Raw genomic sequence first — 15,708 nt, 5'->3', positions numbered from 1 at the left:
AATAAAGGGATACAATAATAAAAAATAATCCATCAATTAAATACAACAACAGGGACGGAACAAAACACAACAGTATAACAAACACAGAAATGATCTAAATTAGTACTACCAGGGTATCAGGCCAAACACAAACATAATCATAGAAATAAAACAAACAAGCAAAATTATAAATGGGAAAACGGAAAAAAAAAAAATGAATAAGTACAATAACAGAAGGGTCCAAAAGTGTCCAATTGAAATAAATCAGTAAACACTTAGAAAAAGAGAACCAGCACATAAAATGTAAACAAACAAACGCTGTTTCTCTTTTTTTTGTGTTTATTGTTTTATTTCAATGGATATCTTTAGTACCTTCTGATAATGTAAAAAGATTAAAAAAATAATAGACTTGTTGAAAATTCCTACGAGAATATAGAGAACAATAGAGATGAATAAATGAGCTTGGAGTAGAATATAACTGTTATTACAACGGTAGCTATGAGAACAAAGATATTTGAAAACAACATCTTCGAGGTCAAAAGAGGTATGTGATTGGAGGAAGACCATAATACCAGGAGAGAAATATACATTATATGGATATGAGACGGAAGGGAACAAATGCTGGGAAATATAAGATAAAAAATGATATTAAATCCCAGCAGACTTGAGTGAAATTTCAAAAGTTCAGTGATCTAAGAAAAAATAATCGTTTCCAAAGGTTCTATGATCGAGAAGTACAATTTTCAAATGCCTAATATAAAGTGAAACAAAACAGAGAATAGTATAAAGGAGAGAAAGATAGATAGATAGATAGATAGAGAGAGAACTAAGCGCGAATGGAAACATGTGTGTCGTCGATGAAGGACAGGAATTTGAACTCCAAGCATTAAAGAGTAAGAAATAGGAATACCTTGTTGACTGAAAATGATAGCTACATCGGTAGGCTTCTATCATTATGACCATAAACAATATCAGCGCAACCACCATGCCATCATACTTACCAACACAAACTCATCACATTGCCATCACTATCACAACATTACAACCAACACCCGATTCTTCCTTATGAGAAACACTGTATAAGTATATCAAGTAATGAAAATGAAATCTGTCAAAACATTTCAATAAACCAGTTTCTATGGATGCAAGGACAGTGGTGGTTGTCATACGACCTCCTAAACGCAGTTTCACTTTTTTCTTATTATGATAATTATTCATATATTTATTATGTAACCAATTAGAAGAAAAATACGCATGGTAGAACAGATAGCATTGCAAGGCTGGATGGAAATCTCTCATGTTTTTAAGGCTAAGAATAAGTATAAGTTTGTAGTCCATATCAGTTTTCAGCAACCAGAGTTTGATCGCAGGAACATGGTATAAAAGGCTCTCTACAGTCTCGTTGTCATCAGTGTCATTGCCAACGCTGCATTCAACATGAGGGTTGCTATTTTTGGTACGCTTGATAACAAGTAGTTTGTAGCTTCAGCTGAATGCTAGCTTTGATGTTTCCATTAACACTGTTATATGCTGTCGTTAAATCAAGATTTATGGATTCACAGTTACATGGATTTTGCTTGTACTAAATTCATTCCCCCCCTTTTCCAGTTCTGGGTTTAGCCATTGTTTCTGGACAACGGTTTCAGAAGCAGATTCGCCAGCCCGTCGTCTCTCCCGCTGTTCTTCTCGCCTCCAATGCCAGGATTCAAGAAAAGGAACGGCTTCTCCAGGATGGTCAGAATTTCAACATCGAAGATCAGTCCAACTTTAACTCAGACAGCAATCTGAATCTCCGAGCGGATATTGGAGTACAAAGCGTTAGTGACAGTGAATTCAGGCAACCCACTTTCAGGGAAAACGTAAGTATCGAGAAACAGTCTACACAGGCACAAGTTACTCTGTTCACTGTTGAAATTAAAAAAGAAAAGTCTCAGCGAGCCACTCAGAACACACATTTTATCCAACAGAGTCAGCTCCTCCATCAGTCTCAGGACTCCCAACCCATCGACGGCGTCTTCGAACCCCTCAACCTTCCTTCTGGAGCTTACCTCCTCATGGGTCAGATCGACACTTCCTTCTCGTGCGCCGACCGTCCCTATGGCTACTACGCCGATCAGGGCAACGACTGCCGCGTCTTCCACGTGTGCAACCCTTACCTCTTCGACGACGGCCGTGTCGAGACTCAGCAGTACAGCTTCATGTGCAACGAACACACCGTCTTCGACCAGAAGGAGTTGACTTGCGTGGAACAGTACGCAGCCAACCCTTGTGAGGAGTCTTACCTCCACTACTCAAGGAACGAGGAGTTCGGACTCCCCGAAGAGAAAAATTAAACCCAGCGGCTGGTGTGTGATGTAACCTCAAAGAAAATAAATGTCAATATAGCATTTAGTCCTTTTATCTATATAGTGTCTGCACCAGGATATATGGATATTTAGATAATAATCTATGAAAATGTTCTGCAGCCACATTTTTCTATAAAAAATCATAAGTGGCCTAGGTGGTAAACGATCTCGTCTTTTGGAATAGAAATGTGAAGTTCTGGTCAATTAAGTGTGGTAGGATGTACGTTTCAACTTTGCACTTAGGAGACACACATCGAACCACCACCACCACCACCACCACCACCACCACCACCACCACCACCACCACCACCACCACCACCACCACCACCACCACCACCACCACCACCACCACCACCACCACCACCACCACCACCACCACCACCACCACCACCACCACCACCACCACCACCACCACCATCATCATCATCATCATCATCATCATCATCATCATCATCATCATCATCATCATCATCATCATCATCATCATCATCATCATCATCATCATCATCATCATCATCATCATCATTTGGGAGCATACGCCAGGGAGTGTGTTTTTTCATCCACAAACCGGCGCCAGTCTTCACGGTCTCTATGGGCAAGATCCCATGCAACCGCCCTTCCCATTCGAGAGAACTATCGACAAATTCGATCAATTTGCCAAGCCATGAATGGAAGTCCCTTTCGTATCCTCTACCGAGGGTTGTTTCTTCTGGAGACAATCCTGTGAGTGGAATCAACATCAAGGAAGCGTACTGCATACCTATAAAACCGGAATTGGCTTGCACGAATTCTCAGCGCGGTCTCTGCAATTAGGACCTCCAACGACTCCACAAGAAGGACAGAGTCGTCAACAAGGGTGGGTCAGTGACTTTAAAGTTTCCAGTAAATGCTCTGCAACGACAAGGATCGATAATTCTAAACATCCAGTCCATGCAGGTGTTGTGAAGTGTTTGGGCGAAGAAATACCATTGCCTCTCTCCTGAATTAACAGAAAAGAAAACTAGACATACTTCCTCCATCCTTTACAGCACCTTGTCCCAGAATGTAAGCCAAACATCAAGTCAACAATCTTCGCGGGAATCCCACGGGTCAGTAAATGATCCCAGAGCACTATATGATGTATCGCCAAACGTTTTTTAAAGATCAACATAAGCTGTAAGAAACTCCTGTTGAAATTAGTGCTATGTTCGGATCAGTTGTTGACTTATTTGGCATGAAATCATAGAGAAATGATGCTACTTTTTTGTACTGCGAATGTCCCTCTGTTATACTGCATACCCCTCTTAATACTGCCTTGTACCACTTCTTTGAGTAAATATTTCCATTTTCGCCTCTGTCCCCTGCGGTAGGGGGAAGAAGAATACTGCCACCAAGTCACCAACCCGGGTCGTAAAGGCGGCTAAAATGGGACAGTGTGATGGGACTAGGCATCCTGATCTCTGTAATTGTAAGGAGTACATTCCTACGAGAAGTCAATATTGTTATCTGTGACATACAAGTACTTCTTGTGGCATAATAATAGGGAAAATGACTGAAAATGCCATCAGTTCCCAAATATCAAATACAAATACAAGAATATGCACACAAACAAAGTATAATATGAAAAGATAGCATTAACGCATTGATCAGAAAAATAACTCACCTAAACTACAAGTGTTAGGTTGAGTGGTATGACATTGGGTTTTAAAAGAGGTAAAGCTGATTTTGATAAGTTGCATGCACCTCAAAAATATAGATTCGCACATGAAAAATGAGAATTCTATGATGAATTTCACCAACTGCATGATCAGACGTTTTATGACATATTGGTGAAGATGAACAAGATATGAGGAATATTCTTGGGGTCTTTCGTATAGGAGACAGGAATGATGAATGCGAGATGGTATTAAACATTTGTGTTTGTAATAAACTTTCAAAGATGAACACATTTTATGACTACACACACACACACACACACACACACACACACACACACACACACACACACACACACACACACACACACACACACACACACACACACACACACACACACACACACACACACACACACACACACACACACACACACACACACACACAAATACACACACACACAAACACACACACACACACACACACACACACACACACACACACACACACACACACACACACACACACACACACACACACACACACACACACACACACACACACACACACACACACACACACACACACACACACACACACACACACACACAAACACAGAAACATCCCAATCGATGCATGTCTCCTAAGTTCAAAGTTGATACTTATTTCCTTTCACATGAAATAAATTTGAATTCTATATTTCAATTACTATTCCAACAGCTGCAAGGGCGTGAACAGATATGCCACCTATGCCAGTATTGAAATATTTTCTTAATTACAATAGTGAAGAAGAGAGACCTGAACATATTTTCATAGATAAATATACAAATATCGATCCATCCTGTTGCAGACGCTGTATGAATGAAAGGACTTAAGAATAGTTTGATATTTATTTTATTTGTTGTTGTATCATATATGAGCCATTAAGTTTAATTTTTCTCTTCGGGGAGTCCGAACTCTTCGTTCTTGGAGAAGTGGAGGTAAGACTCCCCACAAGGGTTGGCCGCATACTTTTCCACGCAAGTCAACTCCTTCTGGTCGAAGACGGTGTGTTCGTTGCACATGAAGCTGTACTGCTGAGTCTCGACACGGCCGTCGTCGAAGAGGTAAGGGTTGCACACGTGGAAGACGCGGCAGTCGTTGCCCTGATCGGCGTAGTAGCCATAGGGACGGTCGGCGCACGAGAAGGAAGTGTCGATTTGACCCATGAGGAGGTAAGCTCCAGAAGGAAGGTTGAGGGGTTCGAAGACGCCGTCGATGGGTTGGGAGTCCTGAGACTGATGAAGAGGCTGATTCTGGTTGATGAATTGTATGTTCTGTGTGGCTTGCTGAGACTTCTCTTCTTGAATTCGGCCACTGAAAAGAGTTACTTGTGCCTGTGTAGGCTGATTCTCGATATCTACATTTTCCCGCAAAGTGGGTTGCCTGAATTCACTGTCACTAACGCTTTGCACTCCAATATCCGCTCGGAGATTCAGATTGTCATCGTAGTTCAACTGAGACTGAACATCGATATTGGCATTCTGACTCTCCTGGAAAAGTCGCTCCTGATGTTGAATCTTGGCATTGGAAGCGAGAAGAACAGCGGGAGAGACAACGGGCTGGCGACTCTGTTGCTGGAACCGTTGTCCCGAAACAATGACTAAACCCAGAACTGGAAAAGGGGAAATGATTTTAGCACAAGAAAATACCGTCAACATGTCAATACATTAAATATTGATATAACGACAAAATATAATAGCGTTAATAGAACCATCAAACCTAAAAGGTTGAGCTGAAGCAACAAACCACTTGATATTAAACGTACCAAAGATAGCAGCCCTCATGTTGAATGCAGCGTTGGCAGTGACACTGATGACTACGAAGGGCGAGAGAGCCTTTTATACCATGCTCCGTCGGTCGAAAACTGGGTGCTGAAAAGTGATATGGGCTACAAACTTGTACTTATTTTTAGCCTCAAAACCATGAGAGATTTTCATCCAGCCTGGGAATGCGCTCTCTTTTACCATGTGTACTTTTTGAATAGCTTGTATGATATAGATATGACTACTCATTATGAGAAAAAAGTAAAACGGTCTTCCTGAGGTCGTATGACAACCATCACCGTCCTTGCAGCCATAGAAACTGGTTTATTGAAATAGACTGATTTTATTTTCATTACTTGATATAAAATGTGTCTCATAAGGAAGAATAGGATGGTGGTTGTAATACTGTGATAGTGATAGCAATGTTGTAGAGATAGTGATGCGTTTGTGTTGTTGGTATGGTGACATGTAGGTTGTAATAATATTGTTTGTGAGCACGATTATAGACTACTGGCAATGTATTTATAATTTCCAGTCAACAAGGTATTCTTACTTCTTTCTTTTTAATTTCTGAGTTTAGATTCCTGCCTTTCTTCAAGGACAAAGATATTCTCTCTCTCTCTCTCTCTCTCTCTCTCTCTCTCTCTCTCTCTTTTATACTATTCACATTTTTGTTTCACTTTATATTAGTCATCTATAAATTGTACTTCTCAGTAATAGAGACCCTTTTTTCTTAGATCACTGAACTTCCGAAATTTCACTGAAGTCTACTAGGATCTGATATCACCTTTGATCTAATGTCTTCCGACATTTGTTTCCTTCCGTCTCATGTCCACATATATCTCTTTCTTCGTAATATGGTTTTCCTCTAATCACATACTGTACTTCCTCAAACCACGGAAAAGTTTATTACACTTATCTTTGCTATCACTAATACATACATATACCAAGGCTTTTCCCCCTTATAAGGGAGGTAGCCAAAAATAAAAAAGGCATAGAATCATTCCCACCCATTCCCACTCCCCTCCACCCTCCCTCTTATCTTAGCACCTCCTGGATGACGGGTCATCCCTGCACCCTGTCCACTGTTACATTCTACTTCAAGCTCATCTCTTCATCTTCATTGTTCTCTATATTCTTGTAGGGGTTTTCAATACAGTCTCTTATTTTAGATCTTTTTACATTATCAGGATGTTTTAGTTTTTAGAATATGTTACTTATTTTACTTAGTTTTTATCTTAAGTGTTGGTGCCTTGATCTTTGCATTACAACTTTGTTATAAGATTGTAATTATTCTACACCCACAAACAATTTTTTGCTATTGGAGATGAAAAAATAAATCATACATATTTGTGTAATGTCTGTTGGAGCTGTTCTATCAGTAGGCTACCATCTCCATGTTTAGGATTTTTAAAGGTTACAATTATCTGTCATCCTTTTCCATCTAGTTATTTTTAATTTTGGTCCCTTTATCTTTGTATTGCCATTTTATGAAAAGAATCACATGAAAGTGATGGTTCATCTTTGAAAGTTGATTATAAACACAAAAATTTGATACCCCTATTCTTCATTATTCTTGTATCCGATGCGAAAGACCCCCAAGAATATTCCTCAAGTCTTGCCTATCCTGACCAACATACTATAAGACGTCTGATTATGCAGTTGATGAAATTCATCATAGGATTCTGTCTTCTTGAGGGGCATATACCTTATCAAAATTATCTTTACCGTCTTTACAATTTGATGTCACACTAATCATCATAACACTCTTGTAAATTGTGTGTTATTTTTTTAATCAACCAATTAGTGCTATCTTTTCATGTACTGTACATTTTTGTGTGAATATCCTTATATTGGCGTTTGGTATTCGGGAACTGATTACATTTTTAGTAACCCTCTCCTATTCTTATACCATAATAAGTATTTCTAGGTCACAAATTTTGACTCTTCATAGGAATTTACCCCTTAGGGCAGAAGTTCCCAAACTATGGGTCGCGACCCAAACATGGGTCGCGAAGTGTTCAAGAATGGGTCCCGAGACCTTGTTAGAAAAAAAAAAAAATTCAATCAAAAGCTTCCCTACACTTGGTTTTCAATAAAAGAAGACTTTCGAAATTGCTTTTTGATGCTTGGGTCGCCACATCTTCACCAGATATGGATTTGGGTCGCGGCCAAAAAAAAGTTAAGAACCACTGCCTTAGGGTTACAGACAGCAGGATACGTACTCCCATGACACCATCCCGTTTTAGCCGCCTTAACAACCCGAGTGGGAAGACTCGGTGGCAGTATTCTTTCTTCATCCTACAACATTGGTCAGAGGACAAAATGAAAATATATACTCAAAGAAGTGTCCTGGCTGCAGAGACTGCAATGCAAGACTCAGTCTACACCAGTTATCACTATATTTGATCAATGTCAACTCCGGTTTTATGGATATGTGGCACGTTTCTTTGATGCTGACCCCACTCACAAGGTTGGCTCTATAAGAAACAACTGTCGATAGAGGAGACGAAAGTGGCATTCTAAATATTCATGGATTGGGCAAGTTGATCGAACTTGTGGAGGGTTCCTTCGAAAGGGAAGGGTGACTCCACGAGAGATTGCTCGTAGAGACCGTGGGGACTGGCACCGGTTTGTGAGAGAAACAACGCCCTCCCTGGCGTATACTCCCAATTGATGATGATGGTCATGATTTGATACATGTCTCCTTAGTGTAAAGTAAAAACGCACTTCCCCTCACAGTAACTTGACTCCAATGTCACAATATTATTACTATTCCTATAATTGCAAAAGCCGCAGTCATATACCAACTAAACCAGTTATGAAGATTTTTTTCATTAGAAAAGTGAGAAAGAGAGGCCTGAGAATATCTTTATATATGAAAAGCTATATATTCATCTATCCTATTCCAGACGCCGTATGAATGAATAGATTTAAAAATATTTTGACATTTATTTTCATTGTAGTTGTATTACACATCAGCGACTAGGTTTAATTTTTCTCTTGAGGGAGTCCGAACTCCTCGTTCCTGGAGTAGTGGAGGTAAGATTCCTCACAAGGGTTGGCTGCGTACTGTTCCACGCAAGTCAACTCTTTCTGGTCGAAGACGGTGTGTTCGTTACACATGAAGCTGTACTGCTGAGTCTCGACACGGCCGTCGTCGAAGAGGTAAGGGTTGCACACGTGGAAGACGCGGCAGTCGTTGCCCTGATCGGCGTAGTAGCCATAGGGACGGTCGGCGCACGAGAAGGAAGTGTCGATCCGACCCATGAGAAGGTAAGCTCCAGAAGGAAGATTGAGGGGTTCGAAGACGCCGTCGATGGGTTGGGAGCCCTGCGACTGATGGAGGACTTGATTCTGTTGGATGAACTGTGTGTTCTGGTTGGCTTGCTGAGACTTTTCTTCTTGAAATTGTGCCTGTGTAGGCTGTTTCTCGATACCTACATTTTCCCTGAATGTAGATTGCCTGAATCTATCACCACTAATGCCTTGCACTCCAATATCCGCTCGTAGATTCAGATTGCCGTGGGAGTTCAACTGAGACTGAACGTCGATACTGGCATCCTGTTGTTGAATCCTGGCATTGGAGGCGAGAAGAACAGAGGGAGAGACGACAGGCTGGCGACTCTGTAGTTGGAACCGTTGTCCCGAAACAATGGCTAAACCCAGAACTGGAAAGAGGGAAATGAACTTAGTCTAAGTAAATTCCGTCAACATGTCAATACATTAAATTTTGATATAATGACAATATATAATAATGTTAATAGAAAAAACAAAGCCAAGGGGTTGAGCTGAAACTACAAACCAATTGAGATCTAGCGTACCAAAGATAGCAACCCTCATGTTGAATGCAGCGTTGGTAGTGACACTGATGTCTACGAGAGTGGAGAGAACCTTTTATACCATGCTCCGGCGGTTGAACACTGGTTACTGAAAACTGATATGGACTTTATATAAATATATGCTTATTTTTAGCCTTAAATCAATGAGAGATTTTCATCCAGCCTTGGAATGCTATCTGTTCTACCATGCGTACTTTTTCAATTGCTTTTATTATATAGATATGACTACTCATTGTAACGAGAAAAATAAAGGTGAATCCGCGTTTCGGAGGTCGTATGACAACCACCTCCGTCCTTGCAGCCATAGAAACTGGTTTATTGAAATGCTTTGACCGATTTCGTTTTCATTACTTGATATACTTATACAATGTTTCTCATAAGGAAGAATAAGATGATGGTTGTAATGTTGTGATAGTGATGGCAATGTGGTAGAAATAGTGATTTTTTTTCGTGAGTATGATGACATGGTTGTTGGGGTAGTATTGTTTGTGGTCATGATGATAGAAATCTGCCGATGTAATTATCATTTCCAATCAGCAAGGTATTCTTATTTCTTTCTCTTTAATTGTTGGAGTTTAGATTCCTGCCCTATTTCAAAGATACAGATATTCTCAGCCACGCTTTGTTCTTTCTCTCTCTTATACTATTCATTGTTTTATTTCACTATATATTAGTCATTTAATTTTTTTTAGTTCTCGATGATAGAGCCACTGAAAAAGAAAAATAGTTTTTTCTTAGATCAGTGAACTTCTAAAATTTCACCTATGTCTGCTAGAATCTGATATCACTTTTGACCTAATGTCTACCAGCATTGGTTTCCTTCCGTCTCTCTCTCCTGGTATTATGGTCTTTTTTTAATCAAATACTTCTTCAGACATCTAAGATGTAATGAAGCGGCCTTGCTGTGGATGTGCTGTGTCTTGCGACACTGTTTCTGACCCAGGGCAGTGGGCAAGATGCAGGGTTGACCCGTCATCCAGGAGGACCGTTCTGATAATTACTGTAGAAAGACCTAAAAAAGAGATTGGATTGAAAACTCCTACCACAATACAGAACGAAGATGAATGGGTGAGTTTGAAGTACGAGTAGAATATAACTGATGTTACAACGGTAGTTGTGAGAACAAAGATAAGTGAAAACAACATCTTAGAGTTCTGAAGAAGTATTTGACTAAAAGAAGACCATAATACCAGGAGAGAGAGACGGAAGGAAAACAAATGCTGGTAGACATTAGATCAAAATTGATATCAACTCCTAGCAGACTTAAGTGAAATTTTAGAAGTTCAGTGATCTAAGGAAAAATTATTTTTCTTTTTCAGTGGCTCTATCATCGAGAACTAAAATCTTTAAACGACTAATATATAGTGAAATAAAACAATGAATAGTATAAGAGAGAGAGAGAAAGAACAAAGCGCGGCTGAGAATATCTGTATCTTTCAAGAAGGACAGGAATCTGAACTCCAACAATCAAAGAGAAAGAAGTAAGAATACCTTGTTGATTGGAAATGATAATTATATCTGCAGACTTCTATCATCATGACCACAAACAATACTACCCCAACAACCATGTCATCATACTCACGAAAAAGATCACTATTTCTACCACATTGCCATCACTATCACAACATTACAACCATCATCTTATTCTTCCTTATGAGAAACATTGTATAAGTATATCAAGTAATAAAAAACAAATCTGTCAAAGCATTTCAATAAACCAGTTTTTATGGATGCAAGGACGGTGGTTGTCATACAATCTCAGGAGCGCAGTTTCACTTTTTTCTCATTATAATGAATAATCATCTCTATACTATAAAAACAATTGAAAAAGTACGCATGGTAGAACAGATAGCATTCCAAGGTGGATGGAAATTTCTCATGGATTTAAGGCTAAAAATAAGCATATATATGTAGTCCATATCAGTTTTCAGCAACCAGTTTTCGACCGATGGAGCATGGTATAAAAGGTTCTCTCAACTCTCGTAATCATCAGTGTCACTGGCAACGCTGCATTCAACATGAGGGTTGCTATCTTTGGTACGCTAGATATCAATTGGTTTGTAGATTCATCTCAACCCCTTGGCTTTGAATTTTCCATTAACACTGTTATATGTTGCCGTTATATCAAGATTTAATGTATTGTCATGTTGACGGAATTTAGTTAGACTAAATTCATTCCCCTCTTTCCAGTTCTGGGTTTAGCCATTGTTTCGGGACAACGGTTCCAGCAGCAGAATCGCCAGCCCGTCGTATCTCCCGCTGTTCTTCTCGCCTCCAATGCCAGAATTCAACAACAGGATGCCAATGTCAATGTTCAGTCTCATTTGAACTCCGATGGAAATGTGAATCTACGAGCGGATATTGGAATGCAAGGCATTAGTGATGGTGGATTCAGGCCATCCACTTTCAAGGAAAATGTAGGTATCGAGAAACAGTCTACACAGGCTGTTTCCAATGACCAATTTCAAGGAAAGAAACCTCAGCAAACCACACAGAACACACAGTTTATCAACCAGAATCAATTCCTCCATCAATCGCAGGACTCCCAACCTTTAGCCGTTGTTTCGAGACAACGGTTCCAGCAGCAGAGTCGCCAGCCCGCCGAGTCTCCCGCTGTTCTTCTCGCCTCCAATGCCAGAATTCAACAACAGGATGCCAATGTCAATGTTCAGTCTCACTTGAACTCCGATGGAAATGTGAATCTACGAGCGGATATTGGAGTGCAAGGCATTAGTGATGGTGGATTCAGGCAATCCACTTTCAGGGAAAATGTAGGTATCGAGAAACAGTCTACACAGGCTGTTTCCAATGACCAATTTCAAGGAAAGAAACATCAGCAAGCCACACAGAACACACAGTTCATCAACCAGAAACAATTCCTCCATCAATCGCAGGACTCCCAACCTTTAGCCGTTGTTTCGGGACAACGGTTCCAGAAGCAGAGTCGCCAGCCCGTCGTGTCTCCCGCTGTTCTTCTCGCCTCCAATGTCAGAAATCAACAACAGGATGCTAATGTCAATGTTCAGTCTCATTTGAACTCAGACGGAAATATGAATCTACGAGCGGATATTGGAGTGCAAGGCATTAGTAATGGTGGATTCAGGCAACCCACTTTCAGGGAAAATTTAAATATCAAGAAACAGCCTCCACAGGCTATTTCCAATGACCAATTTCAAGGAAAGAAACATCAGCAAGCCACACAGAACACACAGTTCATCAACAAGAATCAATTCCTCCATCAATCGCAGAACTCCCAAACTTTAGCCGTTGTTTCGGGACAACGGTTTCAGCAGCAGAGTTGCCAACCCGTCGTGTCTCCCGCTGTTCTTCTCGCCTCCAATGCCAGAATTCAACAACAGGATGCCAATGTCAATGTTAAGTCTCATGTGAACTCCGATGGCAATGTGAATCTACGAGCAGATATTGGAGTGCAAGGCATTAGTGATGGTAGATTTAGGAAATCTACTTTCAGTGAAAATGTAAGCATCGAAAAACAGCCTACACAGGCCGTTTCCAATGATCAATTTCAAGGAAAGAAGCCGCATCAAACCACACAGAACACACAGTTCATCAACAAGAATCAATTTCTCTATCAGTCACAGGACTCCCAACCTTTAGCCATTGTTTCGGGACAACACTTCCAGCCACAGAGTCGCCAGCCCGTCGTGTCTCCCGCTGTTCTTCTCGCCTCCAATGCCAGAATTCAACAACAGGATGCCAATGTCAATGTTCAGTCTCACTTGAACTCCGATGGCAATGTGAATCTACGAGCGGATATTGGAGTGCAAGGCATTAGTGTTGGTGGATTCAGGCAATCCACTTTTAGGGAAAATGTAGGCATCGAGAAACAGCCTCCACAGGCTATTTCCAATGACCAATTTCAAGGAAAGAAACCTCAGCAAGCCACACAGAACACACAGTTCATAAAAAAAAATCAATTCCTCCATCAACCGCAGGACTCTCAACCTTTAGCCGTTGTTTCGGGACAACGGTTCCAGAAGCAGAGTCCCCAGCCCGTCGTGTCTCCCGCTGTTCTTCTCGCCTCCAATGCCAGAATTCAACAACAGGATGCCAATGTCAATGTTCAGTCTCACTTGAACTCCAATGGCAATGTGAATCTACGAGCGGATATTGGAGTGCAAGGCATTAGTGATGGTGGATTCAGGCAATCCACATTCAGGGAAAATGTAGGTATCGAGAAACAGTCTACACAGGCCGTTTCCAATGACCAATTTCAAGGAAAGAAACATCAGCAAACCACACAGAACACACAGTTCATCAACCAGAAACAATTCCTCCATCAATCGCAGGACTCCCAACCTTTAGCCGTTGTTTCGGGACAACGGTTCCAGCCACAGAGTCGCCAGCCCACCGTCTCTCCCGCTGTTCTTCTCGCCTCCAATGCCAAAATTCAACAACAAGATGCTAATGTCAATGTTCAGTCTCATTTGAACTCCGACGGAAATGTGAATCTACGAGCAGATATTGGAGTCCAAGGCATTAGTAATGGTGGATTCAGGCAATCCACTTTCAGGGAAAATGTAAATATCAAGAAACAGCCTCCACAGGCCGTTTACAATGACCAATTCCAAGGAAAGAAACCTCAGCAAACCACACAGAACACACAGTTTATCAACAAGAATCAATTTCTCCATCAATCGCAGGACTCCCAACCTTTAGCCATTGTTTCGGGACAACGGTTCCAGCAGCAGAGTCGCCAGCCCGTCGCGTCTCCCGCTGTTCTTCTCGCCTCCAATGCCAGAATTCAACAACAGGATGCCAATGTCAATGTTCAGTCTCATTTGAACTCCGACGGCAATGTGAATCTACGAGCGGATATTGGAGTGCAAGGCATTAGTGATGGTGGATTAAGGCAATCCACTTTCAGGGAAAATGTAGGTATCTAGAAACAGTCTACACAGGCTGTTTCCCATGACCAATTTCAAGGAAAGAAGCCTCAGCAAACTACACAGAACACACAATATATCAACCAAAATCAATTCCTCCATCAGTCGCAGGACTCCCAACCCAGTGATGGCGTCTTCGAACCCCTCAACCTTCCTTCTGGAGCTTATCTCCTCATGGGTCAGATTGACACTTCCTTCTCATGCACCGACCGTCCCTATGGCTACTACGCCGATCAGGGCAACGACTTCCGCGTCTTCCACGTATGCAACCCTTACCTCTTCGACGACGGCCGTGTCGAGACCCAGTAGTACAGCTTCATGTGTAACGAACACACCGTCTTCGACCAGAAAGAGTTGACTTGCGTGGAACAGTACGCAGCCAACCCTTGTCAGGAATCTTACCTCCACTACTCCAGGAGCGAGGAGTTTGGACTCCCTCAACAGAAACATTAAACCTAGTCGCTAAAATGTGATACAACTACAATGAAAATATATGTCAAAATATTTTTAAGTGTTTTAATTCATACGACATCTGGAATAGGATAGATGAATATATAGATACTCATCTATAAAAATATTCTGAGGCCTCTCCTTCTCACATTTCTAATAAAAAAAAAAAAAGCCTTATTTGTCATTGTCGTCGTCTTCCTCCTCGAATACTATTTCTGGCCAAAAATTGTGCCAACACCTCCTAATGACAGACTGCTTCTCATTCTTCCAAGCAAGCGCAGCAGCAAATACAGTATTCTTGATGTTGAAGTCCTTCTGAAAGTGAGGCACATCCACGTCGGTACTCATAAGCTTATGAATAAAGTCGCCCATGTAGAAATGTTTAAAGTTCTGAATGATTCCCTGGGTTCATCGGTTGAATAAGCGAAGTCACATTTGGAGGCAGGTAGGCAACAAAAATATTACCTGAAGCAAGTTCGTTTGCAGGAGGATGAGCCCTGCATTTGTCCAGTACTATGAGGACCTTGGAATCCTTACTCAACCTTTACTGACGAAGATGCTCCTTCATTTCCACTACAAAGGCGTGGAAGAACCATCACTTGAAAATTTAAGCCGTCGTCCACACACTACTGTTGGCATTATAATGAACTGGCAAATGAGAGAAATTTTTAAATGCCCTGGGTTTCTTAAAATTGACAGTCACAAACAAGGTAAACTTGTGGGTTCCAGTCACATTATCACATGA

At 41.1% G+C, this 15,708-nt stretch overlaps 3 protein-coding genes across 3 annotated transcripts; 1 reads left to right on the top strand and 2 right to left on the bottom strand.

Annotated features, from left to right (window-relative positions):
• Positions 1 to 1,397: 1,397 nt before the first annotated feature.
• On the top strand, positions 1,398 to 2,366 carry LOC143021711 (uncharacterized). The gene is made up of 3 exons (XM_076179377.1): positions 1,398 to 1,435; positions 1,588 to 1,838; positions 1,947 to 2,366. The coding sequence occupies exons 1-3, from the start codon at positions 1,417 to 1,419 to the stop codon at positions 2,310 to 2,312; spliced, it is 636 nt and encodes a 211-aa protein (XP_076035492.1). The 5' UTR covers positions 1,398 to 1,416; the 3' UTR covers positions 2,313 to 2,366.
• Positions 2,367 to 4,884: 2,518 nt separating this feature from the next.
• On the bottom strand, positions 4,885 to 5,800 carry LOC143021715 (uncharacterized). Its single transcript, XM_076179387.1, has 2 exons — positions 5,767 to 5,800; positions 4,885 to 5,613 (listed from the first exon to the last, which is right to left on the bottom strand). Exons 1-2 carry the CDS (start codon positions 5,783 to 5,785, stop codon positions 4,889 to 4,891), a joined length of 744 nt encoding a protein of 247 aa, XP_076035502.1. The 5' UTR covers positions 5,786 to 5,800; the 3' UTR covers positions 4,885 to 4,888.
• Positions 5,801 to 8,696: 2,896 nt separating this feature from the next.
• On the bottom strand, positions 8,697 to 9,622 carry LOC143021470 (uncharacterized). Its single transcript, XM_076179001.1, has 2 exons — positions 9,589 to 9,622; positions 8,697 to 9,435 (listed from the first exon to the last, which is right to left on the bottom strand). Exons 1-2 carry the CDS (start codon positions 9,605 to 9,607, stop codon positions 8,756 to 8,758), a joined length of 699 nt encoding a protein of 232 aa, XP_076035116.1. The 5' UTR covers positions 9,608 to 9,622; the 3' UTR covers positions 8,697 to 8,755.
• Positions 9,623 to 15,708: the final 6,086 nt, after the last annotated feature.

This window comes from Oratosquilla oratoria, chromosome 42, assembly GCF_046742065.1.
Source record: "Oratosquilla oratoria isolate Oo_2021 chromosome 42, ASM4674206v1, whole genome shotgun sequence".
In the NCBI taxonomy this organism is placed as follows: Eukaryota; Metazoa; Arthropoda; class Malacostraca; order Stomatopoda; family Squillidae; genus Oratosquilla; species Oratosquilla oratoria.
The sequence above is the reverse complement of the archived record's forward strand: the minus strand, read 5'-3'. Positions and strand labels throughout refer to the sequence as shown.

Bases quoted from the DNA above. Each gene is read 5' to 3' on its own strand.
- LOC143021711 (XM_076179377.1), top strand. The intron at 1,839-1,946 runs GTAAGTATCGAG...TTTATCCAACAG, and splicing joins AACCCACTTTCAGGGAAAAC to AGTCAGCTCCTCCATCAGTC.